General features: G+C 39.8%; 1 protein-coding gene across 1 annotated transcript in view; it reads right to left on the bottom strand.

Annotated features, from left to right (window-relative positions):
• The window catches only part of RLF (RLF zinc finger), an 83,592-nt gene extending 69,709 nt beyond the window's left edge, over nt 1-13,883 (bottom strand). Inside the window, exon 1 of the mRNA XM_006737511.2 lies at nt 13,615-13,883. Coding sequence (XP_006737574.1) covers nt 13,615-13,851 — 237 coding nt within the window. The 5' untranslated portion in view covers nt 13,852-13,883. The remainder of the gene's footprint in view (nt 1-13,614) is intronic.
• Between the last annotated feature and the right edge of the window lie 2,720 nt (nt 13,884-16,603).

The following is a 16,603-nucleotide window of genomic DNA, read 5'->3' as shown; positions in this document are numbered from 1 at the left end:
ATAAATAAAATCTTAAAAAAAAACCATTATTCAGAATGGAAAGGAAATAAAGAAATTGACACACTGGGTACCTATCTGCTACCAAAACCTATGCTAACGGTAGTGTTATACTGTCCCACTTGATATTCACAACCACCTATCGGGGAACTTTCCATTACCCCCAAATTTTATAACAAGAAAAAGATCCAAGGCAATGTTTAAGGTCACAAGAATGTTAGAATGAGGATTTATTTTTTTAGTATTTTATTTATTTATTTGACAGAGAGAGAGCACAAACAGGGAGAGCAGCAGGCAGAGGGAGAGGGAGAAGCAGGTCCCCCCGCAGAGGAGGGAGCTCAATCCCAGGACGCTGGGATCATGACCTGAGCCGAAGGCAGACGCGCAACGGACTGAGCCACCCAGGCGCCCCTAGAATGAGGATTTAGAGTGAAATCGCCTAACTTCAAATCTACTTTCTACTGAATATGCTATCAATTTCATAAGACAATAAAACATAAGACTGACCAAATCTGATGTATCCACACTTACTGTTAGATCTTTATGGGATAATTTTGTTCTAGATTTAATATTTTCATTTAGCAAGTCCCTTAAACACTGAAATAAAGATTTCACTCTGAAGGAAAAAGCCAAATAAGGATAATGAACATAACTAATGTAAACAAATAACTTCAGTTCAAATTAGTAGAGTGGTTTCCACTGTGTGGGCATTTATACTAGAGGGCTAAGTAATAACCCACTGGGGGCAGAAATATAGTATTAACACTTTAAATGATTTTCAAAAACTTCATCACTTTTTTTTTTTTTTTTAAAGATTTGAGAGAGAGCAGGAGAGGGGTGAGGGGCTGAGTGAGAAGCAGACTCCCCGCTGAGCATGAAGTCTGATGCAGGGTTCAGTCCCAGGACCCTGGTATCATGACCTGGGCCGAAGGCACACGCTTAACCGAATGAGCCACCCAAGCGCCCCAAAAATTTCATCACTTTTATATTTTTCTGTGATTGCTTATAACATAGGTACTGCATAAATAAAACATTTATTATTCATTTATTTCAATAAGGATACACAGATGTTTGGAGACGACTTAGAAAACAGTCCTTAGCAAATGTTTTTCAACAGAATTATATAATTTTGAAGGAGAATCAAACCTTAAAGATTATCTCATTTTTTCTTTTTTCCTTTTTTTTAAAATTTTATTTTATTATGTTATGTTAGTCACCATACAATACATCATTAGTTTTTGACGTAGTGAGATTATCTCATTTAAGCAGCAATTTGAAGCCCCCAAAACAAACTGATTTGGTCCAAGGTCATACATCCACTCAGTGGCACGTTATTTGAAAACTTATCAAAATAACAATACAAGAAAAAGTTAGCTAATGGAAAGCATTAGGGTCTTTCCAGTTATTCAGCTATGACTTAGTCTTCCTAGAGTCTAGTAGCACTGGTATATAAAACATCAATATATGTTTGCTGGAAATGAGTACACGGACATTTCTCACAGCAACAATCAATCACTAATTTGTATCATATATTCCAATGGCTTCAGGTTAGGCTGCAACTAACTATGTGTCTTGAGAACCTCAAAGCAGCATGGAATCTTAAGATTACATGATCACACACAATGATTAGACAATCACATTTTAATGACTTTCAACTAGTAACATTTTAAAATACAGGTATGTAAAAAAAAAAAGTAAAGACAAACCTCAAAAGGAAAAAAATTCAAATATCTAATACATGTGAAAAAGCATGCAAATGCTGTTAAAATGAAAATTAGTGAAATGGTATAAGAGCAATTATTTGCCACTATCAGACTGGCCAATATTAAAAAGTTTAGTAACACCAGAGTTAGCAAGGATATAGTCAAACAGGGACTCCCAAACACTACTGATAGGAGTACATATGCAACTTCTTGTAGGCCAGTATCCAGCAAAATTTAAAATAAACATTCTCTTTAATACAGTAATTTCAATTCCAAGACTTTATGCTATAGGTATTAATAACCACTGCTTAATGTTTAAGGATGTTCAATGCAACCTTATTTATGATAACAATAAAGAACACAATGGCTTAATTATGATACATGCTCAACATGTGTTGATATAGAAAATTGTTCTCAATATATTAAATTAAAACCTAAACTGCAGATTTGAGTTTTTAAGAATACACAAGAGATTTAACTCTTCTGGGGAATGACTGGAGGGACTGAGCGGGCAGAAGAGGGCTTTTACTTTTTTCCTTAAGCCTTCCTGTAACATTATATATTTTGAGCATGCTTTTATAGTTGATTTTTTTTTTTTTCAGTTAAAAGAGTGTTGAGGGGCACCTGGGTGGCTCAGTCCTTAAGCATCTGGCTTAGGCTGGGGTCGTGATCCCGGGGTCCTAGGATCTAGCCCCACATGGGGCTCTCTGCTCAGCAGGAAGCCTGCTTCTCCCTCTCCCACTCCCCCTGCTTGTGTTCCCTCCCTCTCTGTCAAAAAAAAAAAAAAAAGAGTGTTAAAGGGAGTGCTTGGGTGGCTCAGTCAGTTAAGCGGCTGCCTTTGGGTCAGGTCATGATCCCAGGGTCCTGGGATTGAACCCCCACATCAGGCTCCCTCTGCTCAGCAGGGTGCCTGCTTCTCCCTCTGCCCCTCCCCCCACTTGTGTTCTGTCTCTCAAATAAATAAAAATCTTTAAAAAATAAATAATTTTATTCTTAAAAAAGTGTTGAAGGCTTTGCTACCTGCAGAATTTAAAATCAAGGTAGTTTTCAATGGAATACTATGCAGTTTTTTCTAAAATAGTAAATGTGTGTATTCCACAAGAAAGATGTCTGTAATATATTGTGTTAATATACAAGCTCGACACTATTTTTCTAAAAATATGTACATATATAGAAAAATTCTGTAAGTATACATTCCCAAACTGTTAACCTAAGAAAACTATTAACCTAGAAAAACACAGTACTGAAGTATAAGGGTGTGACAGTTTTCAACCTTTACTCTCTTCTTTTACATTGTTCTAATTTTTTTTTAACAATGTATTTATGAATTGCTTGGACAATTAAAAATTCCAATCTTTAAGCAATCTTGAGAAAGAAAAACAAAGCTGGAGATAGCATTAATTCCAGATTTCAAGATATACTACAAAGCTGTAGTAATCAAAACAGTATGATACTGGCACAAATACAGGCATATAGATCAACGGAACAGAAAAAAGAGCCCAGAAATAAAGCCACGCTTATGTGGTCAATTAATCTATGATGATGGGGGCAAGAATATACAATAGGGAAAAGACAGTCTCTTCAATAAATGGTGCTGGGAAAACTGGACAGCTACATGTAAAAGAATGAAAATGGACCACTCTCTAACACCATACACAAAAATAAACTCAAAATGGACCTAAATGTGAGGCCTGAGGGGTGCCTGGGTGGCTCAGTCGTTAAGCGTCTGCCTTCCGCTCAGGTCATGATCCCAGGGTCCTGGGATCGAGCCCCGCATCGGGCTCCCTGCTCAGCGGGAGGCCTGCTTCTCTCTCTCCCACTCCCCCTGCCTGTGTTCCCTCTCGCTGTGTCTGTCAAATAAATAAAATCTTTAAAAAAAAAAAAAAAAAAGGAACTTATACAACGGAACACCAAAAAAGCAAATAATCCAATTAAAAAATAGGTAGGGGACCTAAACAGACATTTCTCCAAAGAAAACACACAAATGGTCAACAGACACACGAAAAATTGTTCAACAGCTCTAATTATCAGGGAAATGCAAATCAAAGCCTCAAGGATACCCACCTTACGTCTATCAGAATGGCTAGAATCAAAAAGACAAGAAATGACAAGTGCTGGTGAGGATGTGGGGGAAAAAGGAACCCTTGTACATGTGGTAATGTAAACTGGTATAGCAAATTTTTTTCCACACTATGGAAAACAGTATGGAAGCTCCTCAAAAAGTAAAAATGGGGTAGGGGGGAATAAAAACAGAAGTAGGTATGACCCAATAATTCCACTTCTGGGTATTTTCCCAGGGAAAACAAAAGCACTAACTCAAAAAGATAAATACGCCCCTATGCTCACTACAGCATTATTTACAATAACCAAGATATGGAAACAACTTAAGTGTCCGTCAACAGACAAATGCATATACATACATATAATGGAGTATTACACAGCCATAAAAAAGGATAAGATTTTGCCATTTGTGACAACATGGTTGGATCTAGAGGGTATGGTGCTAAGTGAAATAGGGCAGACTGAGAAAGACAAATAACACAGGATTTCACTCTCATGTGGATTCTAAAAAACAAATGAATAAACAAAAAGGAGAATCAGACCTATAAATACAGAGAACAAACAGATGGTTGCCAGAGGGAAGAGGAAGTAGGACAATGGAAATAAAGGGTGAAGAGGAGTGGGAGATACAGGCTTTTGGTTATAGAATGGATAAGTCATGGGAATAAAAGACAGCATAGGGAATATACTCAATGACACTGTAATAACGTGTATGGTGACAGATGGTAGCTACACTTGTGAGCATAGCGTAACATATAGAGAATCTGAATCACTATTTTGTACACCTGAAACTAAAGTAATGCTGTCAACTATACTCAAAATTTTTTTAATTTTAATACTTATATATACACACATACTGTATACATATTTTTCCAAAAATCAGAGTGAAACACCAGTGAGATTACATAGTGGTTTCACTTTCTTCATTTATACATCCTGTCTTAAGCTTTTAGAATGAGCACATATAAGAATCACAAAAAATTTTTAATGTAAATATTTAGGCTTTTTAAAAGACTTTAGAATTTATTTACTTGAGAGAGGAAGAGAGAGAGTGTGCAGGCACGAGCAGGGGTGGGGGGTGGGGGGGAGGAGCAGAGGGAGAGGGAGAAGCCTGATGCAGGGCTTGATCCCAGGACCTTGAGATCATGACCTGAGCCGAAGGCAGACGCTTAACCAACTGAGCCACCTAGTGGCCCCCATATTGAGTTTTATTACTTTAAGATACCTTATGTATTTTAAGCATACATATTTAAAAAGCAAACTAAAGAAAATGAAAGCACAATTAAAAATATGCCTATTTTATACAACCATATATCATAAAAATGCAATTTCAAAACTAGGCCATTCATTCTATCATATCTATCATACACATAATAATTCCTACGTGTGTCCGTATTAATAAAGCATTATTTTGCTGGCTAATGTTACACGCTTAGGCTATTTCCTTGGGAGTAAAAATACTATGCAATCAAATGTCAGCACAATAACCTAATAGATCCCCCCCAAAAAGGACAAGCAAGGCATTAAAAAAACATATTAAAGAATTCAAACATAGCACAAAAATGAGAAGAAATAGACAAACACATTTGTAGTTCTCCAGCTAGCTATGTTGCAGAAATACAGGTAAAACTAAATGAATAACCCCTTAACTCAAGATATGTCTGAAATAGGGACGCCTGGGTGGCTCAGTCATTAAGCGTCTGCCTTCAGCTCAGGTCATGATCCCAGGGTCCTGGGATCGAGCCCCGCATCGGGCTCCCTGCTCTGCAGGAAGCCTGCTTCTCCCTTTCCCACCCCCCCACTTGTGTTTCCTCTCTTGCTGTCTCTCTCTCTCTGTCAAAATAAATAAACAAAATCTTTAAAAAAAAAAAAAAGATAGGTCTGAAATAGAATTCAATCTCAATTTCCAAAAAATTACAATACATGGAAATATTTTTCATATGGGACAGTAAGTATAATTCAAAACCTGCAAAAACTTTGAAGGGAAATTTTTTCATAAAAAGCTCATAGTCATGTTTTAGACTGAAACTGGGGAATCAAAATTCAGTGGTATGCAGACATAATGCAATCCACTCTTCCCCAGTGATTTACTTTGCTATAATGAAAGAAAAACATATGATAGGGGGTGATACCAGGTTTAGAACACGGCAAAATGTTAAATGTTCTGGACCGGCTAAGTTTGGCAAATGCTGCACAACACTTAATGCTCTCTAGGAGACTCACAGTGCATCCTAACATATATAAGATGACACATTAAAAAACATTTATCCCAACTTACATGAACATACAATCCTTACTTCAAGAAGTACTTACTAATACACAGAACTCATGGAACAAAACACAGTTTAGGAAATGCTGATATAGGAAAAAGAGCATGGACTTAGGAATCTGAAGACCGCCACAGCTTACTAACTGTGTGACCCTGGGAAAGTTACTTTATTTCCCTGAGTCTCAGTTTTCTATCTGTAAAATGAAAATAACACCATCTAGGGGCGCCTGGGTGGCTCAGTCGTTAAGCGTCTGCCTTCGGCTCAGGTCATGATCCCAGGGTCCTGGGATCGAGCCCCACATCGGGCTCCCTGCTCGGCGGGAGGCCTGCTTCTCCCTCTCCCACTCCCCCCTTGTGTTCCTGCTCTCACTAACTCTGTCAAATAAATAAATAAAATCTTTAAAAAAAAAAAAAAAGAAAGAAAGAAAATAACACCATCTACCTGAGTGCTTGGCACATGAAAGATTGATAAGTAAATAGTCCCTCTAATTTTCACATAATGGCTTATAACTGGCTTTAGTGAGCAATGAGAGCTTGAGGGATCTTTTTATACCATCTTGCCCAATCCCTTATCTATGTACAAGTTTTCCAGTTTGATGTCAATCATATCCAAAATAAATGTTTCAATCTGGCTAAGCAAACCCTGTTAAAAAGGGGGGGGGGGGCTTTACTTTAAATATTTGTGGAATATAGATAACCATGGGAAATTCTTTTTTTTTTTAAAGATTTTATTTATTTATTTATTTGAGAGAGAGAGAGAGAAACAGCATGAGAGGGGATAGGGTCAGAGGGAGAAGCAGGCTCCCCGCTGAGCCGGAAGCCCGATGTGGGACTCGATCCCAGGACTCCGGGATCATGACCTGAGCCGAAGGCAGTCGCTTAACCAACTGAGCCACCCAGGCGTCCAACCATAGGAAATTCTTAAAAAGCATAAATAAAATTAATTTCTACTCTTTTAAAGATTTTATTTACTTATTCATGAGAGACAGAGAGAGAGGCAGAGGGAGAAGCAGGTTCCCCGCTGAGCAGGGAGCCTGATGCAGGACTCGAACTCGATCCCAGGACCCCTGGATCATGACCTGAGCCGAAGGCAGACGCTTAACCATCTGAGCCACCCAGGCGCCCTAATTTCTACTCTTTAGTAATCAAGATAACAAAGAATAAGACCGGATCCCTACTGGGAAGCAACATAAACTGGCTAACCAAAACATGTCCCTACTTCTTAATAAAGACAGGTAAGACTTGGTACTCTCAAGAAGTCTAGTCAGGGATTTAAGGAAGGGAGGAAATAAAAGATCAACAAATCTTGGGGCGTCTGGGTGGCTCAGTCGTTAAGCGTCTGCCTTCGGCTCGGGTTGTGATCCCAGATCGAGCCCCACGTCGGGTTCCCTGCGCCGCGGGGAAGCCTGCTTCTCCCTCTCCCTCTCCCCCTGCTTGTGTTCCCTCTCTCGCTATGTCTCTCTCTGTCGAATAAATAAATAAAATCTTTAAAAAAAAAAAAAAAAAAAGATCAACAAATCTTGATTGAATACCCAGTAAGTGTCAGGGACAATTCTAGGCACTGGGTAAACAAGACAATCAACACCCTCATGATGCTTACATTCCAGATGCAGAGACAGACAGACAGACAGACATATTTGTCATAGACATCAGATAGTAGCTGGTGATTTAAAGAAACAGAAAGCAGTGTTAAGGAGTTGGAAGATGGGGAAGCGTTAAGATAAGATAGTCAAGGAAGGCCTCTGGGAGAGGTGACAGGTGTCTAGAACTAAGTGAAAACAAAGCACACTTCAGTTTACCAATATCTTTGCAGGCTTGAAATAAATGGTGCTTTGTATTAGACTTTTTATTAACATTGTTCAGAAGAGCATGATCCACAGGTAGACACAGGAATCACTACTATAAAAGAGACTGGGTGGTACCAAGTACATGACAGCATCCAAAGTTCTCACTGCTTCACAAGTCACATTTATAATTACATTTTGGTCATAATGCAGTGCAATGCTAGCTTCTGCCATTATAACTACCTGTCATCTAGTCTCTAGACATCTTCCAAGAGAAGGCAGCACAAAAAAGAAAAGGTAAAGTATTAAAAGTCCTTTAAAATAAAGAGCAAGAGCTCAAGAGTTTTCACGACCACCAATCTCAAGGAGTTAGGAAGACTGATTCCTCTCCAGCTCAACATCTTCAAACTGTTATCTTATTAGGTTGCTAACTCTTCCTCAATACTATAATGCCTCCAATTTTCTCCCTCCAACAACATTACTCCTCGTTCCGCCGATGTAAATGTGTACATTATTATATGAATGTAGGCTAAGTTGACAAGTTATGTTTCCAAGAAATGAGCCAAGTGTCCTCTCCTGTTCCTTTACAGTAATTTCTTATGATAAAGTTGCTTTTTAACATACCAGATTTTACATCAAGTGTTCTTTTTGAAGTACTCACCTCTTGAGTATATCATGAAGTTCTACATATAATTCATTCAACAAATTAGTTTTATGCCAGGCACTGTATTAATTGCTAGGTACCAAGTATACAAAAAAGACTAAACAAGACCCCTGCTCAGGTTGGTTTACTAGTCAATAACAGACAAAAAACAGAAACAACTGTTCAGGTACCACACCTACATAAAAGATGTACATTAAGTGAAAGAATCACCTCATTCTGTCTGCTGAAAAAAGAAAACACTTCTGAAAGACTTAATATCTGAACCTGTTCTTAAAAGATAAATAGGCAGATGGGGAAGGGAGGACCTTGAGGTTAATTAGGCCAACTGAGAGATGGATACTGTAGTGAAGGTAGACTCCCCCCCACACCCCGCCCTGCCAAAAAAAGAAGCTGGAAAGGTGGGAGCTAGGAGCTGGTAAAGGGGGAGGCAGTGTCCAGATTCTAAAAGGCTTTGTCTGCCAGGCTAGGCTAGTAAGTCAGAATTTTATCTCGTCTTTGGAGTAAGAAACTATTTAAGGGGCACCTCAGTGGCTCAGTCGTTGAGCGTCTGCCTTCGGCTCGGGTCATGATCCCAGGGTCCTAGGATTGAGCCCTGCATCGGGCTCCCTGCTCCACGGGAGCCCGCTTCTCCCTCTCCCACTCCCCCTGCTTGTGTTCCCTCTCTCGCTGTGTCTCTCTCTGTCAAATAAATAAAAATTTTTTAAAAAAAGAAACTATTTAAGAATTTTAGGGGATATAGTGCCTAATGAGACTATATTTACAATTTAGAAAGAATACCAAGATGGACTGTAGATGAAGCCAGTCAGAAAGTAAGAGAATTAGTGAAAACATTGCTCCACTGACATTATGAAGCCTGAACTAAGACAGTGACAGCAAGAAAAGCAAGAGTTAAAAGCACAGGTATGTACAAAGTGTCAAAAGAACACAAACATCTAAGAGGAAATTTATCTAGTGAAATCAGAGAAAGCTTCACAGGGGAGGTGGTATTTGCACTGGGCCCTAAACAAGGAAAATTTGCCCTACAGAAAATGAGAGAAAAGGACAGAACAGCACAGTGAAAGGGAAAGACAGAATGCTTAATGACCTGAGATCTTGTAAAAGTAGCAATTCTATCCTTTTGGAGATCAAGCAGTTGGTAAATATTTACTGAAAGCCTAAGACAGGCCTTGGATCTTGAAGAATCAAATGAAAATTAAGATCACCTTTCCCAAAATAACGCACTTGGAAATTCACAGGCAAAATTTTAATCACAGGAGTAACTGAGATCACATTTTGGTCCAAGAACCCCAAGTACAGTACCCCTAAATAAGAGTAGGATTATGGTGATGGGACTGGCTTGGTTAAGAGCTGATAAGTAAACTGGGGGTAAGGTGGTGAAGACTTTTTATTCTCAAGTTAAGAAATCTGGGCAACTCGACAATTCCGGGAACATTGTTTTTTTACAGATTATCTTATTTAGTCCATACAACAATACATTTACATGGATAACAAGTACTATTATTATTCTACTTGCCAATGAGAAAACTAAGAGTTAAAGAAAGTAACATACCAAGGTCACATCTCTAGCTTAAATGGTGAAGCCAGTATGCCTATCTGACTTAGACCCTTTGTACTCAGTCACTGACCTAGGAGAAACTTAAATATATGCTGTAATTACTTATTTTAACATTTAAAAATCTATAAAGTCACTATTAGACTAGAACCTAGAACTGTTTCATATAAACAAGGTTTACTCATAAAACTACTTTGTCTGGTATTCTCAAAATATAATCATTCAACCAATAATTTCAAGTTTGTTAATGTTACTTAAAAAACCTTCAAAATATGTATTACAAAGAAACTACCAGTTGTAAAACTTTAGGAATCATGATGCCCAAAATATAGCAGAAACTTGAGAGGATATTAGCAATTTTTCAACAAAACAAAGACTTGTTTTCTGGAGTTAATCTTATCCACACCATTTGGAAGACAATGTTTTCAGAAAAGGAATTAAGGGAAAGGAGGGAAAAGCCATATCCCACTGTCACTGAATACAAATGTTCACTGAATACAAGTTCATCTAAGTATCATTTTCTTAGTAACTATTACTTCTGAAGTTTCATTTTTATCATCTTCACAAACTTCTGAAAATTGAAAACATGCCCAGAATGAGACAAGCTCTCTATCCTTTCATATGTTGGTTTATTTCTTGATTTGGTGCAATTCCAAAGATAGAGCCATACTGCAAGAGCTAGAGAGAATATGGTCCCAGCCTGTTGCAGGAGGGATCTACTTGGTACAACCTAAGTCTCTGGAACACTTCTAAACTAAATACCTGATGGGGCACCTGGGTGGCTCAGTTAGTTAAGCATCTGCCTTTGGCTCAGGTCATGATCCTAGGGTTTGGGGATCAAGCCCCTAATCGGCTCCCTGCTCAGAGGGGAGTCTGTTTCTCCCTCTGCCTCTGCCCTGCCACCTGCTTGTGCTCTCTCTCAAATAAATAAATAAATAAAATCTTTTAAAAACCCCAAAAAACTAAATACCTGATGAAAATACTTTTGTGGTAGTTAAGTATCCCAGAGAGCACAAGCCAAGCTACCTATCTTTACATATTAAGTGCTCCTAGAGGGCATGTTCCTATGGCTAGCACTTAGTGCGATGTCAGGCACACCACAGTGAGTGGATGAATAAATCTTATTCTGCCTTTCAAATGTGAAACCAAGAGCTATTCAACCAAATTTGAATGGTGATATTGTTCCTCCTTCATCATAAAATTATGAACAAGGACACCCTGAATTGATTTTATCTGGGCTATTGGAAAAAAAAAAAGTGACAAAAATATTGTGACAAATATTGTGAAGAGTTGTATATAAACTTTCTATTCTACTGTTTGTATAAAGCATTATAAGGAGATAAAGGCCAGAAAACAAAATAAATTCCACAGGCACGGTTTGCCCAAGGTTATTAGCTAATAAGTGGTAGTCACAATTAGGACCCAACTAGCTCTCAATCCAATGTGCTTCCTATTATAACATATCGTCATCATAGGAACTTCTTTCTTATTTCATTTATTAGTCCAAAAAAATATTCTGGGAAAAATTTTAGGCCAAAAGGAAAACTCATAGAAAAAAATTATAAAAGTACTTTCCTTCTTAAATTCTTCTGTGCCCTTACATTTCTAGGTGTCACCAAGACTCAAGATATTAAAACATTGTTAAAATGAGATGAAAGCTGAAAGCACCAGGCATAAACAAACAAACCAAAAAATATATATATATATATGGTATCCTCTGACAAGCTTCAATTTGACTAGTTACATCCATTCTTGTTATCTTTCTAAGATAACAACACAAGCTAAGAAGGCTTCCCCCAAACCCACATTTCTTCTCCTGTCCTCCTCCTCACTCCTCGTCCAATTGGCTCCCCATTCTCCCAAAGCTTCAACTTTCCTTCTCATCTCTACCTTTTGGCGCTGAAATGCCCCGCTCCTCTCTCCTCCCCTCCCCCAACATTCCCATGACTCATTTTTATCCTTTCAGACATAGGGGCTCCCTGGACCACCCTATCTAAAGTGGCCTCTCCCAGTTACTTCTAAGTTCGTAACTACAACCCATAGTTAAACTTTTAATTTATTTTTACTAGTTAACTGTCGTTCCCATCAGGATGTCCCAGGATGGCTTTCCCCTCTCAACTGTCTCTACAACACCTCCTTTTCCATCATTACCAAAACCGTTTTTTGGAAATACTGTTATTTCTATCACCTCCTCCCAACTGTAAGCTCATCAAGGGTAAGTGCTGTCTTACTCATTTCCTCAGCACTTGGTAAAGTGCCTGACACCATCCAATGCAGTCAGTAAAAGTTTGTAGAATAAATGTGTGTAGTAAAGTAGGAAGGTTCATTACTAGGGAAGAAGCAAAGAACAATTACACCTCCACACTTCCTAGTGCAGGGAAATGCTGCAGAGTGTATACATAAAAACTATAATGATACAATGTATTAGCAAGGACAAAATTCCATTTGAAGAGGTGAGATGTCTCTAGCTCAGCAGAGTGGATGAAGAAAAGCAATCAAGCAAGTCTACTTCTTATTTTCCACTGGACCAACAGAGCAAACTGTCCCCTAAAATTACAACTTTGGAACACTGCAATTTATTTAGCACACTCAACTACTCATCAAGAGTCCAAGTACCAACATACTACTATTATTTTGCATTTTCTAAGATACACCAGGTGAGGAGCAGAGGGTTGCCCTGAAACCTGGTAGAACAAACAGTAGAAGTAATAATGGCATATCTTTAAATTTATAGAGAAAAACCTCGAAGTGGCCATGGAGACCAAACTAAACATACCAATAAATATGTAACCACGGGTTAGGACCCACTACAGCACAGAAATGGTCATACCACTGCCAAAAGAGACCACACTCCACATCTTTCTCAATCCTCTTCTACTCAAAGACCGTAATAACCACTACAAGGCTCCATAGCCTCATTCCTGGTAGCACAATCCTCAAAGGAATACAGAAGAGGCGAAAGAACAGCTTAACAATCTCCCCCTTCCCCGCCTCAAAGAAAAAAAAAATAAATAAATAAATATAAAATAAAATAAGGAAAAAAAAACAACAACAACCAATGGGCTCCACAATCCCTAATGAGAAAGCCCTAGACGCCTTTCAAAGCCAACTGTCAGACCTTTTAGGGGCCCACATGACGTTGACTCCAAAGATAAGTCTCTGGCCCCAACACATATCTCCGGATTATTCAGGAAAACCCAGGTTTTCCAGTTTGGAGAAATGCACTCAAAAAAGGATCTCCCAGCAGGAACGAGCAATCAATCTCTCAGGAGGCAATGGCGCTCCAACCACCCGGCAGGGGGACAGGCAACGGCGACAGGGCACGGCCCTTCCAGGGAGCCGCCGGCGCCCTCCGGGCTCTCAGTCTGGCCCAGCGCAACCCGCCCTGGCGGTGGCCAAAGTCGGGCAGTGGTGAAGGGGGGCCAGCGGTCGAGCTTCCCAAGCTGGGCCTTCCCGGCCCGGGGGCGCGGCGAGACACGAAGGTGGCGCCTTTCAGTCCGGCCCCGGCTGCGGCAACGGATCCGGGGGCCTCTTCCCCTGGCCTCCCCACCCCGCCGCCCTCAGCCAGCCAGTCAGCCCCTCACCTGGCAGAAGCTCCGGCAGTAGTTCAAAGATGAGACCTCCGACACCTCCTGCTCCCTCAGCTCTGTTTCCAGCTGCCACAGACACGGTCGCAGTCCCGGGGCTCCCGGCGCCGGAGATGTAGGGCGATGACCCCGAGCCATGGACTCAGTCTCGGTTCCGTCTCCGGCTCCCGTTCCCGCCGGAGCCTCAGCCCCGGCCCCGGCGGCGACGGCGGCGTCTCCCTTTCCGTCCGCCATCTTCCCACGGCCCAGCAGCGCGTAGGCAACCAAGCCACGTGATTCAGACCTGGCCCCGCCCCCGACCGACCGCACGTGGTGACGCACTCCTTGGCGACGCGGGCGCCGACCGGATTCCGTCACTGGGACTCAGGGTGCTCCTCCTCTCGGCGGCCTTCCTAACAGCCGCCCTGGCAACAGCTTGGAAGCAACTGGCCTCACTCCTACCTGTCTCAGCCTTTCCAGACTCTTTGGAGTCACGGAGTCACCGGGCCTGACACACATGTAGACATAACCCAGATATGAGAGGGATGACACTTGAGCTGCTATCTAAAGAACGAGAGAAAAGCATCCCCAGTAGAAGGAACATAAGCAAAGGTTATGAAGCTGAAATGAAGACTAGTTCCGTGAGAAGGTGGTTTATAACAGTGGGCATTACAAATCAGTAGCGGAAGGATGAACTCTTCAAGAAATGGTGCTGAAAAAATTTTTTCCAATAGGAAAAATACAAAATTAGATTTCTACTTCAAACCATATCCAAAAATAAATCCCAGATGGATTAAAGGCCTCGAAATATTTTTCAGGAAATATATCTGTGTGATATCAAAATAAGGAGGGAATTTCTTAAATAGGATCCAAAAAGCACAAACCATGTAGGAAAATATTGTTAGATTTGACTGCATTAAAATTTGTTAATTCTGTAACAACGTAAGTTTAAAAAGATGCAACACAAAAGCCAAAAACTAGATGGTATTCATATATACAAAACCATCAAAAGATTAATATCCAAAAAATTTCCCAAAATCAAAAGGAAAAAAAGCATACAATCCAGTAGAAAAGTGAATAAAGGATATACAGAACTAGTTCACCAAAAAAGGTATATGAATGGCCAATAAACCCATGAAAAGATGTTTAACTTCACTGTAATTATCAAAGTACAAATTAAAAACAATATATGGGGCACCTGGCTGGCTCAGTCAGAACAGCATGCGATGATCTCAGGGATGTGAGTTCAGCCCCATGTTGGGTGTAGAGATTAAATAAACTTAAAATATATATAGATATAATTTCATATCCATTCGATTGGCAGAAATTTTAAAATTAGTACCGTGTTTTAGGATTTAGGAATATGGAATTTATATATTGCTGGTGGAGGCACTTACTGGTACATCACTTAGAAGAATGTGTAATATTTAATAAAATTGAAGATACATGTCCTGTGACTCAGCAATTCTTAATGATAATAATAAGAGTTGATATTCATTGAGATTTAATATGTCAGGCACTTTTTAAGGTTCCTTACATATTTCAACACATTTAATCCTACTAACAATACCATGAAAAGTTACTATTATTACTTTCATTTTATAATTCAGGCAACAGTCACAGAGAATTTAAGTAACATGACCAAAGTGACAGAACTAGTAAGTTATGGTGCCCAGAATTCAATCCCAAGTAGTCTGCTCCAAAATCTAACCTCTTTTTATTTTAGATAGGGGCAGGAGAGAGAGAGAGAGAGAATCTCTCTGGCACGGAGCCCAATGAGCTTGATCACACGACCATGAGATGATGACCTGAGCCAAAATCAAGAGTCCATCGCTTAACTGACTGAGCCATCCAGGCACTCCCAGAATCTGACCTTTTAACCACTATGTTGCTGATGTTCATTGCAACACTATTATAATGATAAAATATCAAAAAGAGCCTAAATGCTCAACAGTAGAGAGATGGATAAACAAATTATGGTATACTCACACATGGAAATATACAGCCAGTAAATGAATGAATGAAAGCTTCAGATATTAGCATAGTAAACTGCATACATCCACATTGATGATTAGCACCTACTGTGTGCTGAACACTTTCCCAGGTAATAGAGATTCAGAGAACAACATATTCTAATGGACAAATGTGACTAAATATTAATGTGTTAGATCTAGGTAGTGGACACATGGTTTTCTATAATATTCTCTGTACTTTTTGGTATCTTTAGAATATAAATAATTAGGTTTTAAAAAAGGCAGGATTGGTGGAGTGGAGAGAAGGTCAGTGTATCTGTAGTGTGGTTCGAGACAGGGAAGGTGGTGAGGAGAAAAGAACCAGATAATACAGGATTTTATAGCTCAAGGCAAGCAGTGGGGATTTAAAGTGTGACAGGTAGGGGCACCTAGGTGGATCAGTCCGTTAAGCATCTGACTCTTGATTTTGGTTCAGGTTGTGATCTCAGGGTTGTGAGATATAGCCCCCATGTCGTTAACAGGCTCTGCACTCAGCAGCGAGTCTGCTGGAGATTTCCTCTCCTTCTGTCCCCCCTCCCACTCGTGCTCTCTCTTACTCTCTCTCTCAAATAAATAAATCTTATAAAGTGTGACAGGTAACCACTGGAAAGTGTTAAGTGGTTGTATGATATCATCTGATTTATACCCTTGCTGCCACCATATGCAGAATAGGTGGTGGGAGGCAAGAATGAAGCTATTGTAGCAGTCCCAATTGCGAAGGTAAACAGATTAAGGAAACATTTTGGAAGCAGAACCAACAGACAACGCACTGGTTATGAGGAGTGAGGGAAAGAGGAATCTGAAATGGCCGCATGGCTTTGGGGTTGAATGGTTGGCAATGATGCTTACCGAGAAAAATGAAGAATTAGAGAAAGAACAGGTTGGGGAAAAGGGGAGAGAGAACCAAGAGTTCTGCTTGGGATAGGTACAGGTTAATTTTAATTTTCCTGTAAGACATCCAAATGGATGTACTTGGATATATGTCTTTGGAACTT

The sequence above is a fragment of the Leptonychotes weddellii genome, chromosome 4 (genome assembly GCF_054177405.1).
Source record: "Leptonychotes weddellii isolate Sample4059 chromosome 4, ASM5417740v2, whole genome shotgun sequence".
Taxonomy (NCBI): domain Eukaryota; kingdom Metazoa; phylum Chordata; class Mammalia; order Carnivora; family Phocidae; genus Leptonychotes; species Leptonychotes weddellii.
This window is presented reverse-complemented; position numbering and strand designations above follow the sequence as displayed.